This window comes from Abrus precatorius, unplaced genomic scaffold, assembly GCF_003935025.1.
Source record: "Abrus precatorius isolate BTA unplaced genomic scaffold, Abrus_2018 Scaffold7, whole genome shotgun sequence".
Lineage (NCBI taxonomy): Eukaryota > Viridiplantae > Streptophyta > Magnoliopsida > Fabales > Fabaceae > Abrus > Abrus precatorius.
Window position 1 is genome coordinate 14,426,902 of NW_020874417.1, and position 22,049 is coordinate 14,448,950.

Genomic DNA, 22,049 nt, shown 5'->3' on the forward strand with positions numbered 1-22,049 from the left:
GTTTGCAGTTATTATTTCTTATGTAAATATATGGACCTTAAGGAAGTCAGATGGACCTTGAAGATAAATACTTCACTGCACTATTTTCTCATGCATATCTGTAAAATTTACCAGGCTTTCCAACTACTTCTTGATTGTAATTATAAAGAAAGGAGGATATTCATTTTTCTAGACATCTACCAAATCTGTGATGGTGTGCGTATAATGCAAATGTCTAGCTATCATAACAAAATTTAATACCAAAATGTTCCACACAACATCAGGGAAAACTTCCCAAGAGAGATTTCATCTAAATGTTTGATTTCACTATTCAATAGAAAGTATCAGACTTAAGACTGAAATGCTACAACAACCATAATTCTAACTTCAAACACTTGCTCCTATATCCATGGTTTGATATAAGTATATAAATATACTAAAACTCAAGGAAACAACTCCCAATGTTGCATGAAGTTCTACCTTTATTTGTTCTTAAAATTTTGCTGTATGTAACAACCTACAGCAGGAAATTTTTTTTCCATTTCTCATGTAAGTTGGATGGCAGCAATACAATGGACATTTTCACCTAAGCAAATTCAGTAATATGATATGAGGCCATGCATGTCGTTCAGAAAAAACAGGGATAAACCCATAGTAATAGTAGCAGTAATAATAATAATAATACCAAACCCTTGTCATTATGAAGGTAGGCTCATTCTGCCTGCCTCACTCCTCTTCCTAGAATTATTCCTTTTTCTTGATACTGACTTTAGAATTAGAAGAGGATCAAAGAGGTTGTTCTTGTGCAACTGTTCTTTGTATTTTAGGTACTTGAGAATACCTGGACCTAAGACAGCGAAGAGGAAACCTGAGCCCTATCCACCTAGGATGCAAAAAGCATAATGATTCAACACATAGGAGGTAATAACATTGTAGAATGCGACGAACTGTATACCAACATGAACCACGTATTTGGTAACTATGGTTCAACATAAAAACATAGAAAAAGATGCCTATCGTCAAGCTTATTCCAAATACTATAACTTTCATTGATTATGATTGTAAACATCTTGTTTGAAGTATCTTGACGAGAAACATTGCTACAAAGTTAGTTTAAGAACAAACTAAAGAAAAGTTGGTAAAAAGGATAATTATTCACACCGCACACTTTACTTCTTTGTCTGCATCAAAACCATTCACATTTCAATCCATCTCCAGCTCAGGAAGAGCACGCATCCTCGTGCCCGTGGATTCGAGTTCAGCAAGCAATGGCCCCCTCGCCTCCCCACACCTCATGCTCCGGTTACTCGCCAACACTCCAAACACACCAACACCCAAAATCATGACCACAATGGCATGCACAGTGAACAGGAAATGCATCAAAGCAACACCCCTCAAGCTATCCTCAACAAGATCACAATGCACGTCCAGACTCTCCTTCTGGGGTTCCAAAAATGAAACCTTTTGACACCCTTTCAACCCAAAAGCATCAGTGTACAAAGAAAACCCAGCTTGCAGCAACCAAGTGCCCTTGAAAACCATCCCAGAACACAACAAGAACTCAGCAAAAAATGCAGAAGGCTTAACCGACAAGTAAATGCAAGAACCAGCACACACAAGGGTCAATCCTCCCAAAAATCCATACAAAACACCAGCAAGACCTGAAACCCCTTTACCCATCACAGAATACTCCATCAAGAAAACAGCCCCACCAAACACAAAAACGAAACTTTCATTAACCAAGGATGTGCCCATGAATTCACGAACTATGATCAAGATGATCAAGACCCAGAAGGCCAAAAGTGTGAGAGATTGGTGGATGAAGGAGAATCTGTAATTGGGGTGGCCAGAGAAGGAGAAGAAGATGAAAAGCTCGGAGAATGAAGCAATGGGTAAGGCTATGAGAAGAGCATAGAGATCGAAGTTCTTGAAGTTTTGGTCAGAGAAATACCAAAGCTTGGATCTGAAGTGAGATGGGTTTTGAAGGAAGAGAGAAGAGGAAGAGACTAAGCGGCGAAGGCCAATGGGGATGAACAAGACAGAGGCTGAGAAATGGGTCGCCAATGATGCCATTTGTTAACTGTTATGTTAAGGTTTCTTTTGTTTTGTTATGTCTTTTGTTTTTGTTTCTGGGTTTTTGGTTCTGTCTCTGCATCGATTGCAAATTGGATTCAGTCTTTGCTGCTGATGAGAATGTTTCCACTCCAAATTCTAAAGCGCGTGTGGGATACTGACCTGTTATGTAAAATGTTTTTATAGAGAGTGTTGAGTTTGTATCAGCGTAGTTTAAATTTAAATAAAATTATTTTAAAGTATTAAATACAATTAAAATATGTATATAAATTAATTTAAATTATGCAATTTTATTATATAGTCTATTTTTTAATTAAAAAGTGTAAAAATAACTTTTTCTTTTTACTTTTAAGCTTAAAGCAACCAAGCTCTTTATCTACCTTTTATATTTATTTTTGTTAAATAAAAAATATTTTTAAAAATTAATAAGTTTCTTATACAAGTTTTTTAAAATTAAAAATCAAATCAAAAATTAAAATTGAATTAAAAAAATAAAATATTAAATATAAGATAAATATAACTAATAATTAATATTTTTAAAAATATTTTTACTTCAAAATAAAAACTCATTCAATTTCTAGTGATAGATATTTTACAAAATATATCAATTTATCTTTCTTTATATTTTTATATTGCTTATTTAAACAATATTTTAATGTTAAAATATCGTATAAAAAATTTGTTAGTCTATAATTAATTTTCTGTTTTTTATTTTTTTATTTTCTTTACAAGGCAATGGTAAGAGAAACTTATAATATGAATATAAAACTGATATTTTTTGTTATATATAGAACATCTATGACATTCATAGATAAATAAAAAAATTATTATTAAAATTTTGATTTTATTTTCATATTATTAACTAATATGATATAGTTATGTTAAAAAAAATACAAATTTTACATATAAAAATATTATGTAAATTTATCTCTTAACTTTTAATTTTATTTTGATTTATTCCTTTAAATTTTTTAATTTTATTTTCTTAACTTATAAAAATATTTTAAATAAAATTTTTCAATAAAAAAATGTTAACTTTAGTAAAAAGTTATTATGTATATTAATTAACTTCTTTCTTTTTTCTTTCCTATAAGACCATCGATTCTCACTCTCATTCTTATATATATATATATATATATATATATATATATATATAATAAAGAATATATTTAATGTAATGGATAATAAATTAATCATATAATAAAATTATAACTCCTTCATGAATTAAAAAATACATAATAACTATTCAATTACATCAAATTTTTTAAAATTAGAAGTTATGACTTTTACATAAGATAAACAAAATATTAAAATGTTTAAAGTATTACAAAAGATGGTTAAAAAAAAAGGTAAAATTACAAATAAAAGTTTTCATTCTAAGTTACATAAAAATACATTCCAAGAAAATCTACAAAGTAGTAATTCTACTTATCAATAATTCAAAATACCTTCTACCCATTTATCACTTTCTAGAAGCTTAATGTTACCATAAAAGTCTATCTTCTATCTCAATATCCAAGCACTTGTTTGGTGTCATATGACCATACTTGGTCGTTGAGAAGCATCACCAATGTCATCATCATCATTGGGCCCATCTGAAGTGCATCTCATTGCACGGTTCAAAGAGAAAAGAAATAGAAGCACATGCAAATACATGAGATAAGCTTACGTTTTCATATTTATTTTACACGTAGTCTCTTCTAGCATAAATAATATTAAAATCTCATACAAAGTTCATATTTAAATAATATGAAAACATACACTTCATGCAAGATGCAATGAAGGATGCGAGTCTAATTAAGAGTTAACTTTCTTAACTTTAGTCTCATGCCATGCATGTGGACTCAAATATGTGAATGTCACAATGCATTGCATAACTACCATTCTTTAGAAGTAATTGAAAGATTTTATTTCCTACTAATACAAGCACATAGTCAAATCATTATTTTTGTTGACAAAACATATGCCCCATGAACGAGTTTAGGAATAGACCTATAATAATCATAATAATGATTGCATGGGTAAAGATGACGAAGGTTTGCATGCGTTTTGTCTAGCTAACAAGGAGTTATTCAATGTTACAAGACATCACCCCTAGACCATCTTCAAAGTTATGTTAGAACTTGAATAACAAAATATTTTCTAATTGTACAAAATTGTAGTTTTCACGACCATATTATTACCATGCATGTGTCATTTATCATTTCAAATTTATGATATTATTAATATCTTTAGAATTTTAATACACATTTTATGTAAGTCCCATGGACTTCTAGTCATCCTCACCAAGATGCCACCTCTTTCCTTATGCAAGACTCAATATCAATATATATGCTCAACCACATTAAATTTTTCAATACTTTATTTCTTATAAATTTATTATTCTTTTCTTAAAGTTTATGATTTTATATAGCAAAATCTTTTTTTGTTTCGAGACTCTTCTATTACCTTTTGAAAATTATACAAGTACACATTTTTCTCAAAAATACTCCAAATTTTTACAAGTCTCAGATTACATATTTTTATATAATTTTAAGATTTTTCATCAAATTTTTCATAATAATTAAAACTTTTGTAAACATACGCATATAATACTTTTCTTTGAGATTTAGTAACTAACACATAAACTCTTTGTAAAGAACCATTGGGTAAAAGTTGTAAGTTATTTTTTGTTAAAATAAAATTATGGAGGCATAATATATATATATATATATATATATATATATATATAATATAACTTTATTTTTACAAGATTTACATGTTTTCTTTTCTACAAACTTAGTTATAATATTTTTATTGTAATTTTTAATATATAAAAAGACATTTATTTTGTATAAATTAGTTTTGAAATAATATTTTCTCTTAAAGCACTTACGCATTTTTATTTTGGAAATTTAGTACTTCAACTCATTAGTAAAGTATTTCTTAAATGTTCTAACTCTTTTTAGTGAAGTCTATGTACAAAAGTTCAAGTACACACTTTTTTTAGAAGTTTCTCAAACTTTTGTGGAAACTTACTTCCAAAATCATTCCTTCACACTAAATTTTTTTTTTATGCACAAAATACATTCCCCTATACTTTCACGTGAATTACTCACAATATGCCACATGATATACAACCAACATTAAATATAACAAGTAACACTTTTATGGGTTGTGATACTTAGAAAATATATAAAACTCACATCAAAGCATCTAAAACAAGCAAGACTATATTCCATCACATTTGAAGAATATAAGAGAAAAATATCCTCAAAATAGATTAAAAAAAAAAATATGGATTTTCACTTTCTACAACCACCTATGGGGAGTCTCAAGGTAGAACTCCATTTTATTTAAAGAAAGCTAGCAGAATACAAAGAACACTTTCCCCCTTGTACCTTGTTTGAAGAAGCACGAAAATGGGAGAGAAAAGAAGGCTTCGGGTGAAAAATGATCTCTTCCAAATAGACAATCCAAAAGCTTGCTCCAAAGGCTCCTTTGGTATTCTAAGAAAATCTTTCAAAGGTGGTGCAAAATGGTAGTTTCTCAAACACTCAATTTGCAAAACTCTCCTAAACCAAAGGAGAGTTTAAGAAAAAAGAGAAATGAGAGGGAAAAGCAAGAAGGACATAATGAAATGGTGACTAAGGAGCAAGGAAAAGTGACGGTTTGTAGTGCAAGAGAAGAGAAAATGAAAGAACTTAAAAAATGCACCAAATTCTTCACATTTTTTGGAGGGAGGTTTAGAGAAAATTTTGCAAAAACTCAAAATATCAAAGTGGAGTGATTCTTACGGCCAAATAAGGGGGAAAAGGAAAGAGAAGTGATCATTTGTCCTTTCCTCGAAGAAGGAAAAAGAATTCAACAGTCAGAATGCATCCTTAAAATTTTGAACCAATGCTCAAGATTGAATATTGGATTAGATTTACATTTTAGAAAATTAAAACATTTAATGGATAGGATTTTGTCCTTGCAAATCATGACCAAGGGCCTATATTTAAAATAGAAATCTTAGAAAAGAAAGTGAAATAATGACTTGTAATAAAAAATAACTTTTTGTCATTTAATAAAAATGGGTCAGATTAGTCGTTCTTGCCTTGATTCTCATTTTATTCTCAACCTCAAGAAAAGTTCATCTGCAATATGATATTATTAAATATCTTTGGGGCCCCTGATCACAATTGCATTTTCTTCATAAATATTATTTCACAATATAATTTCATATCGCACTAATTTGTGAAACTAATGAAATAAATTCTAAAAATTTAATTTTCTCTTGAAAATAATTTTATAAAGTTATTTTTTATCTCTGGAAAAATTTCTATCAGACTATAGAATTTTACTTAACAGATATTAGGATTGCTACCAAACAGTCCCAAATGAAGTCAAAATTGCCTCAAACTAATTTTAAAAAATCAATAGTAATTCAAATTATCTCTATAATCAATCTAGTCAAACAATTATTTTCTTTATTTAGTGTATCTACTCAATTGTAGTTGATTTTACACTAATCAGGTCTGAGAGATGAGTTTGCAGAAAAGAGGGTATTGCATTTCTCCTTTTATTTCTTCTTTTACCTCTCATCCATACCATTGCATTGTTAATGAACCATACCAAAGATTGGATATGGGTCATATAGTGAATGTATCAGCCACAAAGAAGAAGACAATTATGGCATTAACTTTCAAATGAACCTTTCTTAAGCTCTATGAAGGTGGCAACCCAATGACACTACAAAAAATATCGCATCATTAGTTGCAGTTAAGTTTTTCAATTAATAGCAATTTTACCTGTCTCTAAATAATTTGTGGCAATTAAGAAATTAACGCTAAAATTGGCTACACTAAACTAAAGAGCGGCAGTTGTATGTGACTTTTAGAAACTAACATAAACTTTTTACGATGGTTATTTAGTAGCAGTTTTAAATTGTTGCTAAACTTTGATATTCAAATGTCAAAAATCAAACACACAGCGGAGAGCACCACCCTTTTCCAGAAATACAAGGTTGGAAGACTCTTAAGATGCGGCATGTTCGTGAAGGTGTTAGCTACAAAAATCAAAATCTACTTCATATTCAAATTTTGTTTGTGGGTAGTAGCCAAATCAATGCAATGTTTGTGAATAACAGTCAAATCATCTACGCTCAATGGGAGTGGCAGATTCATGGTTATGGTTGGATGTATCCATGTTGAGATGGCAAATCATCCAATCCTTCTCCACCTTAGCCAAATGCATCTTCACATCAGCCATCACTATCACAATCTTTGAACACCTTTGCTCCTCGTCAGAACAACCATTGTTTGTTTAAGGTTTAGCAAAAATAAGGTTGATGTTTGGTCGTGTGGAGTTATTTTGTTTGTTTTTATTATTGGATATTTCCCGATAGTTGACTAATAATTGACGTTAAATTCTTTATTTTTGCTAGCGGTTACCTCAAAAATGACACTAAAATCCTTATATTTGTCACTGATTACGTTAAACCATCGTTAAATTCTTTATTTTTTTTTATTAGTTATCTCAAATCGACACTGAAATCTTTCTATATATTAAATAAATCTAATTAAACTTATATTTTTCTCTTTCTAACATGATTATAAATCTAAAGTTTTGCATATAGTTAAACTTCTAAAGTTTATGGCCAAATGAATGGCACAAAGATAACCCTCCAACTCTTTATGACTCTGCTTCAATTTTATCAATTTTTTCTTGTGAGAAATATGTACAAGGTGGAATAAACCTCAATAATTTACTTGATAAAGGTTGGCATTGATTAGAGAAATATTATTAGTACTCATGGTAGCCTTGTCCACAAATTTAAAGTTTAGTTAACTTCTTGGTTTTTTCAAAATTTATATATATTTTTTGAATCCTGTACATCCTACAATTAGAGTGTTTTAGCCATTTTTATCATACCATGTCATTGCAAAGGTAGAATTTTCAAATATTACAATATAGTTTTAGCAAAGATTAAGTAACTCAGTGAATATAGTGTTTGCGAAGACCATAGTGCAATTACTCAATTCATGACATGTAACACAACAATCCTTTTCTTTAATCCTTACTCATAACATCAACGAATTTCTATATTTTTTCATTTGGCCAAGACATTTGGAAACAGAAGCTCTTCTTTGAGGTTCTTCGCTGAGGTCCCTCTACCAAAGATGAATTAGATCCATCTTAAACCAGCTGCAAAAGCATAAGCAAATACTCTCTAGGAAGTAAAAGAATTATCTCGATTGCATAGTTGTATATTTGGATTTATGTTCAAAAGTTAATGAATCCACATTTACTTTTAACACTACTAATTATAACTTATGTGTTCTCACATTTAAAGATTTTTAATGTGTTTTCAAACTCATACAAAGATGTCATTCAATATCAAACTAGCTTGCAACGATTTTGAGCTCAATGCCCTCAAGTGCTTCATTGTCAAAGAAAAAGTTATGTACAAAGAGGTGTGAGAAGTAGGCATGGGTGATGTTGTGGCACCACATGAAGACAAAATTGAGATTATGACGTGTGTGCACAATATTATCAATGGTTCCACGTGTAACGTAAAATTGTCTAGTATCATCAACGTACAATTACCTGATGCTAAATAGAATTCCCTGTTATGTAACATTTATTACCATCTATATTTAGTCTAAGATGGTCCTGATTGACCAACATAGATCGTGCTAGTTGAATCGGTGTTAAATAATAATAATAATAATAATAATAATAATAATAATAGTGGGGTTTGTCATTCCTTTAGAAAAAAATATATTTTAGTGCACAAAAATAAAACAATTATCAAAGTAAGTCCAGCAACATTTGTACATAACTAAATCTTATAAGTATATATGTTTAATTAAGGCTCAATATCTCGTCATATATATAAACAAACTTTACTAAAAAAAAAGGACAAAATATACTTATATGATTTTTATTATACTCAAAAGGTGTCATTATTTTTTTACTATCAGTTAAAAAAAATACTCTTAATACAAATATATACAATTGTGGTGTATTTCTATTATATATTTAATGCTTCTTTAAAATTAAAATTAGACTATCTATGTAAAATATAAGTAATTGATTCTCAAGATCAGAATCTTATCATTCTATGCTAAACAATAATTTAGTTAAATATTTGAATAAGGTAAAATATTCAACTATGATATCGTCTAAAAGAAAGGGAATAGTGGGCTTTTGGGCAGCACCAATTTATAACCATAGACATGACAAATAAAATAGAACAGAATTGATCTGTGTTGTGGTCAGCTACAAATTGGCTCCGATGAAACTCCGATAACATTATCCACAAGATCGCCTATGGCAACACTCTCAGAGAGTAAGAATAAGATATCTAAACGAAAAGTGTCCAAAATTATGTTTGATGCACTGTTCATATAAGTCACAAAATATTCTGAGCCCTCCAGGAAAAGAGATGCATGGATCGTTACTTTAAAAAACAAGAGAATAATTTTTTTTATTTTAAATTAATATATTTAAAATTATTTTTAAAAATAAATATAATTTCATTTATTAAAATAAATTTCATATATTCGTTATATATTTATCATAAATTATATATATTAGTCTCACAAGAAAATGGACTAACTTAATTGATTTGGTTCGACTAAATTCATATAAATTTGGGACGATAAATTTTATGTTTAAACTAACTTGACTTTTTTCTGTATTCTTTTTCTCGAATTTTACTTTTTTTTATTTTTGAAAAATCAATTTTGAAATCTGTTAAATATTTTTTAGAAATTAAATTTAAAAAAATTATAAATCACTTTTAAATTTTATTTTTTTATAAAATTTATTAATGCATAATAAAATTTTAATTCTAAAAAAGTAGCTATTTTAAAAAGGGGGGACGATTAAGAAAAGGAAATGCAAAAAGAAAATTTTCAAGAAGTTTTTATTTTTTGAGGTTTTTCTTTTTAACAAGTTTAGCGCAGTACGATTTATTTGAGTAAAATATTAATTGAAGCCATGTTTGAACTTTGATTTTTTGACAAATTGAGCACCTTGTATTGTGATCTCTGTTAACATAACGCAGGACACACGAAACACACCATTAAGATCCTATTCATTTGATAGACAATTAAAAGTGTATTTGTGATGTTATTTCAACTACTACCTCTACCTTCGATAATTTTTATAAAAAATAAAAAACTAAATCTAGGATAAGAAAAGCAATTAAATCACTTATATTTTTTTATAAATATAAACTTTATTTCAAAAACACCCATGATATTAAATATTATAGTTAATAATTTATACAAATAATGATACTAATAAAAAACGAATAAAAAGAAATTTAGCAATTAATACTTCTTGAATCTATCATTTGTTTCTTATAATAAGGACTAAAAAAATGCTCTATTTTGTTTTTTATAAAAAGGATTAGAGAGAGTAATTTATAACTTATTTAATTAGTGTATAATTTATTTGATTAAAATAAAAGTATTTGGTCAATGATTTTTTTAATTTTTTTTAACATTTATCTATCATTTTATAATTTGAAAGTTATTATTATTTTTACTTTTGATCTTATCTGATATCATATTATGAATATGTAAAATGTAAAAGGACAAAATAAAATTTTGAGTTTGTGTGTATAAAAAAAAGTATTTATAAATAGCTAAAAGTAAAATAACTATATTAACTAACTATATCCCATTACTATTTAATAAGAGAATAACATATTGTGTTTAGTTCAACAATAACCAAATAATGATACTAATAAATGATATTGATGATAATAGTTGTATTGGTAATAACAATTAGGTATAGGAATGACAATGGATAGGATATAGGTAGAGTGCTATAGTACTAATTCTCATACACGCGTTTTAAAAAAATATTCGTACCTAATTTCATACCCGCGTGGATAGTAATTTTAATCCACATACCTGTATCTTTTTATTACCCGTACTTGTCTAAAAAAATAATACTCATAAGATATATATATATATATATATATATATATTTACATAAATAGTATAATACAAAAGTTTGATGCGGATCTTTCAAACAAAGTTTAAGCATAGAAAGAAAACAAATATTTAAATATTACAAGTGTTAAGTATATCTTAATAGATTAACTTTGTAAACTAAAGTACTTAAAAATTATAAGGAAAATTTCATACATAATCTTCAAGATGTCTAAAACAATCAACTCACACAAACTTGAGAATCATGTATTGTCACTCCCAAAGACTTAAAAAAAAAAAAAAAGAACATTAGTTAATTATTTATTAAAAAATAAAAATAAAAGATATAGTTAGGTTATTTTATCTCTTTATCAAAATAAGACTCTCCAAATAAATGCTTATCTTTTAAGTTTATATATTGCTTTGGTCTAGCAATGCCAATAGAAGCTAAAACATATAAGTACATAACAAGAATCAAGTTTTATATCAATCATGTAATAATTAAATTATATTAGACTAGTTAAATGATATAAAATAGTAAATAAATTTTTCTATTAAAAATATTAAAAAATATTATTCTTATAGTTTACTTTATTGGTAAATATATTTTTATGTTAATCTTATAAAACAAATTTAATTAGATAGATTCTTATACCTTTAAATATGAATTCTATTATTTGAGTAATATAAATATTTATATTAAATTTTTTAACCTTTTATTTTGCATAAAAAAAATTTGAAAATAAAAAATTATAAATTGAAAGATAATATTACTCAAAAATAAAAAATAAAAAATTTGTCTATTCAAAAAAATAAAATAATTATGCTTATAAAAGAACTCTAAACTAAATAAAAAATATAAGACATGAAATTACACAAAATAAATAGTGAAATCTTTATCTTGACAAAAATTTTATAAAATCCATAAAAGCTTTCTAAAAATTAAAAGTAGGTTAGAATCTTTTTTTCTTAAATTCTTAGTTACTCCATTGTAAGTAAAAAATTGTTCAAATAAAATTATATGAAATTAGAACAAAGATAATTGAAAATATCAATAATAATTATAATAGAGTTTTAGGCTCACTTGTTAAAAATTTATCTTTATATGAAAGTTGTCGTACTTGATCTCTAAATTCTATAAAAAATGATAGGTTAAATATTTCTTTGTAAGTCACACTCCTAAAATACAACTCTCAATAAGGTCATTTGTATAATAACTTATATGATTACATAATTGTCAATGACTATAGAAAGAACCTAAACCAAATATATAAAGTATTAAGTATAAACTCTAATTCTTTCCCAAATATATGTATATATATATATATATATATATATATATATATATATATATATGTGTGTGTGTGTGTGTGTGTGTGTGTGTGTGTGGGTACTTAGGTACCCATCCCCATAACCATATCCATTTAACGGATAAATATTCTATCCGTTGAAGGTAAATTTTGTAGGTAGTGTTAATTACTCCTCCGTCTCATATTATGTATTGTTTAAGATTTTCTTCATACAAATTAACAAATGCAATTAATTTTTTTATTTTCATTTCTAACTTCCTATTATACCCCTATTACTCATTGACTAATTAATAACATATGATACTATAAACCTTAAATATCACCCCACCAGATTACAATGCCATTAAAATCCAAAATTTACTCCACTACTCCAATTGTCAAAGAGAGAAAAGTGAAATTGTGTTATATCCTCATTAATTTACTTTCTCTTTTTAATTGCCTACTGGTACTACTACAATTTATGATGATTTAGGCTTAAAAATATTCCTTCCATTTTATTTTCTGATTGGCGCCATATATATCCTCATCAAACAATTTATTTGCCACAAAATTTTTTTAATTTGAATGTTAAAAAATTTAGAGGTGACCACTAGGTAACCCCACTATATATTCTTCTTCATCCATGTTCACAAAATCAAAGGAGCCATTGTTCCTTTCAACATGGGTTAAAAGCATAAATTACCATTACTTGATTTAGATTTGAATTTATACATTCAGGTTTAAATATTGATGCACCAATTTACCAAAAAAATATTAATGCACCAAAAAATTTAATTTCTAACATCAATGTTAACATTATTCCAAATTCAATTCCTGACATCAGCTCAAATGGCATTTGATTTGAATCAATCAGAAGATATATAATCATCATTATGTCCAACTCAAATGGCATTTGATTTAAATCAACCTGATGTAGATGGTGACCTGTACAAAATTTTAGATGCTTCATTCGAATATTCTTCAAGTAATTGTCTATTATTGAATTTAGCTAGAGAACTATCTATGGAGAATGCTGCTAAGATTGATGCACATACAGAAATGGGACTGCACCTATTGTCATAGCAGAACTTGGATTATGGTATTAATCAATTTATTCAATTTTTTGTGTTACTTAAATCATTTTTGCATTCAATATTTTTATACTAATAATTTTCTTTAGCATGGAGTATGTAATTGTAATTTATTTACTTTTCTAATTCATCATGGAGATCTGTATCTTCCTAAATTTTAATTATTATCATTATATTTTTCTTCAAAATTTAATCTATAAATGTATTCAATTTTTTTCTTATATGTTATTAAGAGAAAATGTTAACAATGGCATGACAAGTTTGGATTTACCATAAGCTCATAGAAATCCTGCAAATCAAAAATATTTGAGCAATTATGAGAAAAGGATCATATATGAGGCTTTATTAGAGAAGAGTGTTGATGGACAATTAAAAAAAGGAATCACTAAAATGATGGCGTCACAGTTTTAAATTTTTATATGCACTGTTCAGCGCGTTTGGAAACAAACCGAAATTAAAAGTGACATGCTTATGTGTCCCATGTGACATCTAGGCGTTAGGCAAGGGAGGGGAGTGATCGCCAGTGCAATGTGTAGCACGGACAAGGAGCAGCTTCTGGCAGGCTTTCAGCGGTGAAGGACATATGAATGAATCAAACTTACACTAGAATGAGAGGGATCCAGAGACTGTGTATACAGTTGAGGATAGTTTAAAGGAATTGCTTATGAGTACTTATACCAACAAAATGTATTTACTTTTCGGTGGCCTATCACTTAAAAATTCCTAAGTTAAGCTTAACTTGAAAAAATTATGGGATAAGTAACCTTCTAGAAAGTTCCTGAGAAGTATGTGAGTGAGGACAAAGCACATTGAAAAGTCTTGTATTGGTTTGTAGGGACAGTCATCAATCCCGAATGAATTGCTGGGCTGTTACATTCCACAAAAAGACAAGAAATTGTGGCCACAAGAGAGCTGAACTTGATTTAGCTCAAATTCGTGAGATCCCTTTGCACCGAAGAACAATTAATAGGTTTCTTGCTTCTGCATTGAACATAAGCAAGACCACACTATGTAGGTATTTAAAAGTCGGGAGTCATACAAAAACATTCAAATGCTATAAAGCCTTCTTTGAATGAAGAGAATAAAAAAGATAGATTGCAATTTCGCTTATCGATGCTTGATAATTTTAGCATGCCAAATGATTCAATTTTCTTAGGAACGTATAACGTGGTTCATATCGATGAGAAGGGGTTTTACATGACAAAAAGGTGTAAGAATTACTATCTACTGCTAGATGAAGATGATCCCTTACGAAGTTATAAAAGCAAAAACTTTATCGTAAAGGTAATGTTTTTACATGCCAAGGTTTGATGCGAATAAGAATGAGCTCTTTTCTAGAAAAATTGATATATTTCCTTTCGTCACACAAGAATTGGCTAAAAGGACTAGTGTTAATAGAATTGCAGGTACACTAGAGACTAAATCGATAACTACAATTAAAAAAGAAGTTATAAAGAGTTACTTGATTCAAAAATTCCTAATGGTCATCAAGGCCAAATGGCCAAGAGAAGAGATGAGTCATCCAATATTTATTCAATAAGATAATGCAAGAACACACATTGACTGTGATGATGAATAATTTTGTTGATTATCTTCACAAGATGGATTTGATATTTGTTTAATGCATCAACCGACAAACTCTCTTGATTTGAATGTCTTAGATTTTGAATTTTTTTAATGCAATTTAGTCCTTACAGAATAAAGAATCTCCCAAAACTATTGATGAACTTGTGAAGGCCGTGGAAGAGTCATTTGAAGCATTTTCATATGAAGTCAAATCATATATTCTTATCATTGTAGGAATGTATATTAAATCATGAAAGCAAGAGGTTCCCTCAAATACAAAATTTCACATTTGAAGAAAGCAACTTTAGAAAGTAAAGGAGAGTTGCCTAGGCAATTAAAATGTGATCCTATATTAGTTCAAGATATTATTCATTATCTAGAATATTAATTGACTTTTAATTCATATGTTCACGTTATGAACATTATTATGAATGAAGTTTTTATTTTACATATAAAAAAATATTTGCTTAAAGCTTTATGTAAAATTTTTATTTTACATATAAAAATATATTACTTAAAGCTTTATGTGACTTATACAATTTGTCCCATACATGTAAAACTCGATGAATATACTAAAAAATAGAACCATTCAGATAATAGTGACATAATAACAAAAAGTCACCTGTGAACATGAGTTACAGAAAAGATATCCCAGCTAACTGATTCTAGTATAATAGCATCATGTATATCTCTCCCAAAAAACTAGATTAGCTAACTTACAAAAGAATTGGTCAATTGCAAATAATAAGGCCTCCACCCAAAATAGTGAACCAGACTCCCAAAAAATTGGCCCTTTTACTTATGCCAATAACAAACCAAAAGCACCTTTTCACTTATGCCAATAAAAAATTCACCTCGAACCATCATTAATCTTTTCACTTCATCTGAAATACAAAAATAAAATTTTAACCAGGATAGCACAAATTGGTTTAATTATTCTTCAACATCATAGTTAGGTTCATCTCCTAGGACTTTGTTCAAATCGAACAAGAACACTTCCTTCCTAGCCGATGTCGATGTTGCACTTGAACCTTCAACGATTTTCAACATATTTGGGTTCACCTCCTACTCCTCCGCCCTTGAACCTTCAACCATCTTGATAAGCATGTTTGTGTTTAACTCCTTCTCGTCCTCCGTCACACATGAACCTTCAACCGTCTTCACCATGTTTGAGTTTATCTCCTCCTCTATTGTTTGGTGCAAGTCTAAAGGGGAGACACCTTGCTCGCACTTAATAGAATCTACAACCATTGCATACAAAGCATCCTTGCCAACATCTTCTTCCATCAAAACATGTTCCTTCCCTTTTTCCATAGAGAAATATTCAAGTATGCCAAAACAAGTGAGAAAGAATATGTTGTTTTCTCCAACAGACGAAACACATGAATATATAAAACAACTAAAGAATACTAATAAAATAGAATGTCAAAAGTTTTTCATTAATCGAGCATATGCTAGGACTATACATTGAAAACTTTCAACTGCTATTATTAAAAGTTATTATTGTACAACAACTAATGAAATCTAGAAAATTGCTTAAAGGGTATTTTAGGTAGAAACAAGTTAATTCATCAATGAAAACGCTAAAACGTCAAATATTGTGGGACATTTTTTTTTCCTTCCAAAATGTCACTTATTGAGGGACAGATGGAGTAATAATTATGGTGATAATAATTAAAAAAGTGATTATTATGATGATAGAAATTATGATGACAATAAAGTGACTGAAGAAGAAATTACGAAAGTGGTGATCAATAATGGAGTTAAAAGCCATGACAACATTAATAGTTAGGGTGCACTAGTAGTATAAAGGTAAATGGTCACGGTTGTTGTGACAATCATGACCGAAGGAGGTAGTGTCAAAAATTTATGGTAATAACAATGGTAGTAAGTGGTAAGGATACAACATAATAACAATCAAGTCTTATTTTACTAAGTGAGGACAATTATATGAATCCCACAACATTATTGAACTTCATCAAAAACTAAATTTTAATAATGATAAATAATCAGGGTGATTAAAGAGAAAATAAGAGATAGTAGTCATGGCAATAAAAATAATGATGATAATAACAATCAATGATGGTAGTGCTTGCGATAATTAATGTTAATGGTGAGAGTAATAGTAGTAGTAATGATAATAGTAAAGGTGGTTACAATGGTTAAAACATCTAAATGGTTGATAGTTGGTGCTCAAGATAACTAAAAAATAACAAAAAAAATTGGTGATTAATGATGGTAGCTATAATAATGTTAGTGACCATTGTTGATGATAATAGTTATAGAGACAATAATGATAAAAAAAATGGTAACAATAGTTATAACAATGCAATATAATAAATGTAGTGACAATAATAGTTATGGAGGCAATAGCAACTATAAACAATAATTAATGATAATAATAACAACAATATTGACCATAATTCATAATAATAACAATGAAAACATATTAGTTTCTTAGGAGAGATGAGATAATTAAATCATTTTTTATACAATTAAAAGTAAAAACTTAAAATAACTTTTTTTTTAATTTTTAGTTTCAAATTGAGTTAAATTAATTTTAATATTAAATTAAAAGTTAATTCAACTCCATTTTAGTCAAATACATTTTTTAAATTTTGCATTTAAAAAATCAAAACTTAAAAACTTGTAACCATTCAAGCCCTTCCGGTCAATTTGTTACCTGTTAGTATGAATTTATGTAATGGAAATTGAGTTTGGTATTTTTTTTTAAAAAAATTACAAAAAATAAGCACTTTTATTTTAAATAAGAATGGGCAGAAAATATGAATTTTACTACTAATCCATTTATGAGGTATGTTAAAGGGTGAGTTTTTTTTTAAGAAAAATTGATAAATTTTGCATTTTAAATTAAGAGAGTTATATAATATTGATAACGAAAGATTATAACATTATGTTTAATTTAATATATTATTTTATTTTTCATTTTAAAAATATCAACTTAAAGAATATTTATGAAAAATAAAATATTTATTTCTCTCTTTTTTTTAATCTCAACTCCCAAACACGTGTTAAGAAGGGATTTGTTGTGAGTGAGATTAAGTATGCAGAGGCCTAAACGTATATAGAAAAAAAAAAAAAACGAAAAAGTGAAATATGCATATAATTTAACAGCCCGCTTATCGCCATCGGTCATTATATTTCATATAATTTGATTTTGGATTTGCAAATATTTGATAAACAATTTGCTTTAATGCATAAATAGACACATTTTGGACGGTGAAGAGTAAAAAAAAAAAAAAAACGCGTAGAATACTTGAAACTTTCTCTCGTGCATATGACCTAAAAAAATTTGAGGTTCAAAATGGTGACATGTTTTGTTGGTAGAGTGTTGCCACCTAATTAAGGTTGATACGCAGTCCAACATCGTCCAACAGAACACAATGTTCACATGAATGCACGTTTGCTACTTTGTTTTGGTCAAATCTTTTAAATTCTTACGTTCTGCTTACATTTTCTTCTGTCCACACCTCTTCGAATCCAAGTTTTAAGACTAATTTGTAATAAAAAAAAATTTGAGTTATTTATTTTAAATAAACATTCTTTTGATTTATATTTAAGATGATAATATTAATTTTTAAAATTAATTTTAAGAATTTAAAAAATGATACAATTATTAAAAACTGAATATTTATTAATCAAAAATAAAAAATATAAAAAGTGTATAACTACTTCCTTTCTCAATGAAAAATTTATTTTTATGCGTTTAAAACTATCCTTAAAATACATCATTTATATTCCATGTAAAATCTTTTTTAAGTATTTGTTAATGTTAGCATATAAAATTTTAAAAATAAACAATGCATTAGTAAAAAAAATAAGGACAATCATATCGATTTAGTAAAATTATTAATAAATAAAATGTCCTTAAAAGATTAGGAACCATTTGTTTTTTAATTCGCTTAAGAAAATGTGATTGAAGAAGGGCTAATAATTGGGTTAGAGGATGACCATAGAAAATACACGTAACCCAGTAGAATTTGAGATTCAGATCTTCTCCCAAGTTGCTGGGGCCATAAAGCTGTAACACTATACAAGTCATATTTGAGTTGTAGACCTTTTTATCTAAGCACATAAAACTAAAAATCCAAGCCACCAATATGTGTGGCTCCTAATTCTTCTATATTGTGAATCACACTATCGTCCAATTCTAAACCACTGGCTCTCCAATTTACACACAAATATCCCTTTTTCACAACCAATATAGAACCATCTATCTCAGGCTTTAAGAGGCTAATACAAAGAACATCTACTTTTATATTCACATAACAAACCACATATAGATAAAGATATGGCTACTTCAATTTCTGCAACTGGGTTTAAGGGCTGTGTTGGTTCCTCCTTCTATGGAAGTTGGGGCACTTCTATGGTTGGTGAAGATTACACCATGCTGACTAAGTCAGTGCCATCACAAGTGCGCATGGGAAGAGGAAAGCCAATGAGGTTGCAACCGATGATGAAGAATGTTAATGAAGGGAAAGGTATCTTTGCACCTATTGTGGTTCTCACCCGTAACATCATTGGCAAGAAGCGTTTCAATCAGATTAGAGGCAAAGCCATTGCCTTACACTCCCAGGTGAATTTGAATGTTCTTCTTGTCAAGAGTTTTTAGTGTTACCCTTTTGTTTAATTTGAGATTTTTGCATGTGGGTTGGTGGAAATTTAAACTTAGAACCATGGTTCATGTTCTATCATTGATGTAAATTGGGCTAATGTCATGTGTTTGGTTTATCTGTTTCAAGCTTGGTTTAGATTGAACGATTTGGAATCTTTTGAAACAGAAGCAAAAGTAGAATGTTATGAAAGAGAGATGGAATTGAAAAACAGTAAGCATGTAGAAAGGTTAAAAATAAAGGATCAGAGAACAATTAGATTTGACTATACTTGACTCTCTTTTTGAGTTGTTCATTTGGTCTGAAATTTGTTAAACATAGTTGGTGGATTTGGAATTTTAAAGATAAGTTGAATTCATGGGAAATGGACTATACTTTTCATGTAGTCCATATCTTGAATGACCAGTTAGAAAACACTAATATGTTAAGGTTTCTAAGACTGAGAAAGGAGGGAACAATTGCTGAATTTCAAGTCCATAATTACCATTTATTCCTACAAATTACCCCAAAAAAGAAATTTAAGATTTAATTTAAGTAAAAAAGAAAAAGAGATTGAGAATTTTGTTCAAGCAACTGTTTTAAAATGTTAACTATTTTATATGAATAATATGATGTAACCATGTAACATTTTTTTGTACTGAACTTCCAAAATTTGAAATGGTAGGTGATTACGGAATTCTGCAAATCAATAGGTGCAGATGCAAAACAGAGACAAGGGTTGATCAGGTTGGCCAAGAAGAATGGAGAATGGCTTGGCTTTCTTGCATGATAGATTGATAAACAAATGTTCCCACATTTTGTAATTACCATGTGAGGAAGTGTCAAGTTTAAACTTGATGGTTTTCAATTGACAGCAAAATGTAAAACTAGGAGGAACTCATCTCTAGTTGTGATTTTTCATTCTTAAGTAATCCTTCTCTTATTTTGTTCTCTAGATACATGAAATATTATAAAACCAGAGCTTGTCTATCAATTCAACGGTGATACAAGGAAAAAAAAACAATGTTATTAATTTATACAGCATATTTTTCACAATTTTTTCATAGCCTTTTCTGTGAATCATTGATAAGAAAAAAATAAATTATCCCGTTTTAACTGTTATCCTCATTCTTCTACGCACTCGCATCATATTCCCAAAATATGTGATCATATGCAACTTGATATATTGATATCCACTTTGCTCTGTGGTTGATCAGATTCAATTACACTTTTTTTTAACTAATCCTATGGTAATATATCCTCATTATGAAATAATGTCTTCCCTTTTTGAAGTATAGTTCTTTGAATCTCAAAATATAACCAAGAGTCCTTGCAAATTAATTAGTAAGCCTTTTTACCCAAATAATATAAATTAAAAAATATAAAATCTAAATAATTTATATGACTAAATAATTTTGTTTCGGAACTAAGAAAATTTTTAAAAAATAAAAATTCTAATTACTGATGTTATAGTAACAAAACTGTCAATATTTATTTATATTTTTTAATTTCAAGTTTCGTCATTGAAACATACAAAATATATAGTGAATTTTCTTTTTTAAAAATCAAAATTTCATCATTCAAAGTACCCAAACTGTACAGAAAAAAAAAACTGATAATGAAAGTATTGCCTTTTTAATCAAATTCAGATATTAATGATGCATTGATGTTATCTTCTATGTATAGTTCTTTGTATAACAAAATATAACCAAGAGTGTTTGCAAGCTAATTAATAATCATGTATGTTTTGATCGTGGCCTCCAGCAGTCACATACCAACTATGAAACTTTACTAAAAAAATCAAAATGGGTATTTATAAAAAAGTGCTAATCTAGGAAGCAGACAGTAACTAACATACTAATTTTCACACAAGAGAATCACTAGTGTTAGAGCATCTTCAACAATAGTACCTTAAATTATTTTCACAAATAAGAAATGGTAACGTTGTATGGTTGGAACAAATTGAAGCTTCAGTTCAAAAAGTATTATTATACACCACACGGTGATAGCTCTAGCAATTCTGCTTCATATCGCATGATAATTGGTTTAGACTATTGATACGTAGAGCTGGCAAATAAAAATAAAATCCATAGGTTGACCCTTAAAATTTTATAATTGGCCCCATTTTTTATTAGCCCATTTTATAACAGGACTGTCTAGCCCTAACCCATAAATAAAAGTGGGTTAAAATATGAAGTATAAAGGCTGGCCCGTCGGTAACTTTTATTGGATCAAATTTTTCTAAGCTTGAACTCTACTATTTTGCAGTCCCAAACCAGAAAAGGATTTTGTAAGCTAAACCCTAATTTTAACAATTTCTTCAGCCCCAAAAGAGAAAAAGAGAACAGATTGGAACAATGGAAAGCATCGGGAGTCATAGTGTTTGAATGCAACTTGGAGGTAATAAATTATTTATGATGTTTCCACATATTTTAACTTCTCTTGCTTGAAAATTTATGCTTAACCTTGATGTTAGATGCAATTCTGCAGCAGTAATATTTTTGGAACGGTGCTTTTTGATGTAGA

At 28.4% G+C, this 22,049-nt stretch overlaps 2 protein-coding genes across 2 annotated transcripts; one reads left to right on the forward strand and one right to left on the reverse strand.

Moving 5' to 3' along the window:
- Positions 1-338: 338 nt before the first annotated feature.
- LOC113872271 lies at positions 339-15,641 on the reverse strand. Its single transcript, XM_027509699.1, has 2 exons — positions 15,631-15,641; positions 339-2,155 (listed from the first exon to the last, which is right to left on the reverse strand). Exon 2 carries the CDS (start codon positions 2,050-2,052, stop codon positions 1,183-1,185), a length of 870 nt encoding a protein of 289 aa, XP_027365500.1. The 5' UTR covers positions 2,053-2,155; positions 15,631-15,641; the 3' UTR covers positions 339-1,182.
- A 3,405-nt stretch (positions 15,642-19,046) lies between these two features.
- Positions 19,047-20,585, forward strand: LOC113872536 (protein PROTON GRADIENT REGULATION 5, chloroplastic). The gene is made up of 2 exons (XM_027510164.1): positions 19,047-19,507; positions 20,209-20,585. Exons 1-2 carry the CDS (start codon positions 19,223-19,225, stop codon positions 20,311-20,313), a joined length of 390 nt encoding a protein of 129 aa, XP_027365965.1. The 5' UTR covers positions 19,047-19,222; the 3' UTR covers positions 20,314-20,585.
- The last annotated feature ends 1,464 nt before the right edge of the window (positions 20,586-22,049 follow it).

What these genes read in the sequence shown, in the direction of transcription:
- LOC113872271 (XM_027509699.1), bottom strand. Translation starts at nt 2,052, where the DNA reads ATGGCATCATTGGCGACCCATTTCTCAGCCTCTGTCTTGTTCATCCCC.
- LOC113872536 (XM_027510164.1), top strand. Translation starts at nt 19,223, where the DNA reads ATGGCTACTTCAATTTCTGCAACTGGGTTTAAGGGCTGTGTTGGTTCC. An exon ending in CCATTGCCTTACACTCCCAG is followed by an intron (nt 19,508 to 20,208) that starts GTGAATTTGAAT and finishes TTGAAATGGTAG; the next exon opens with GTGATTACGGAATTCTGCAA.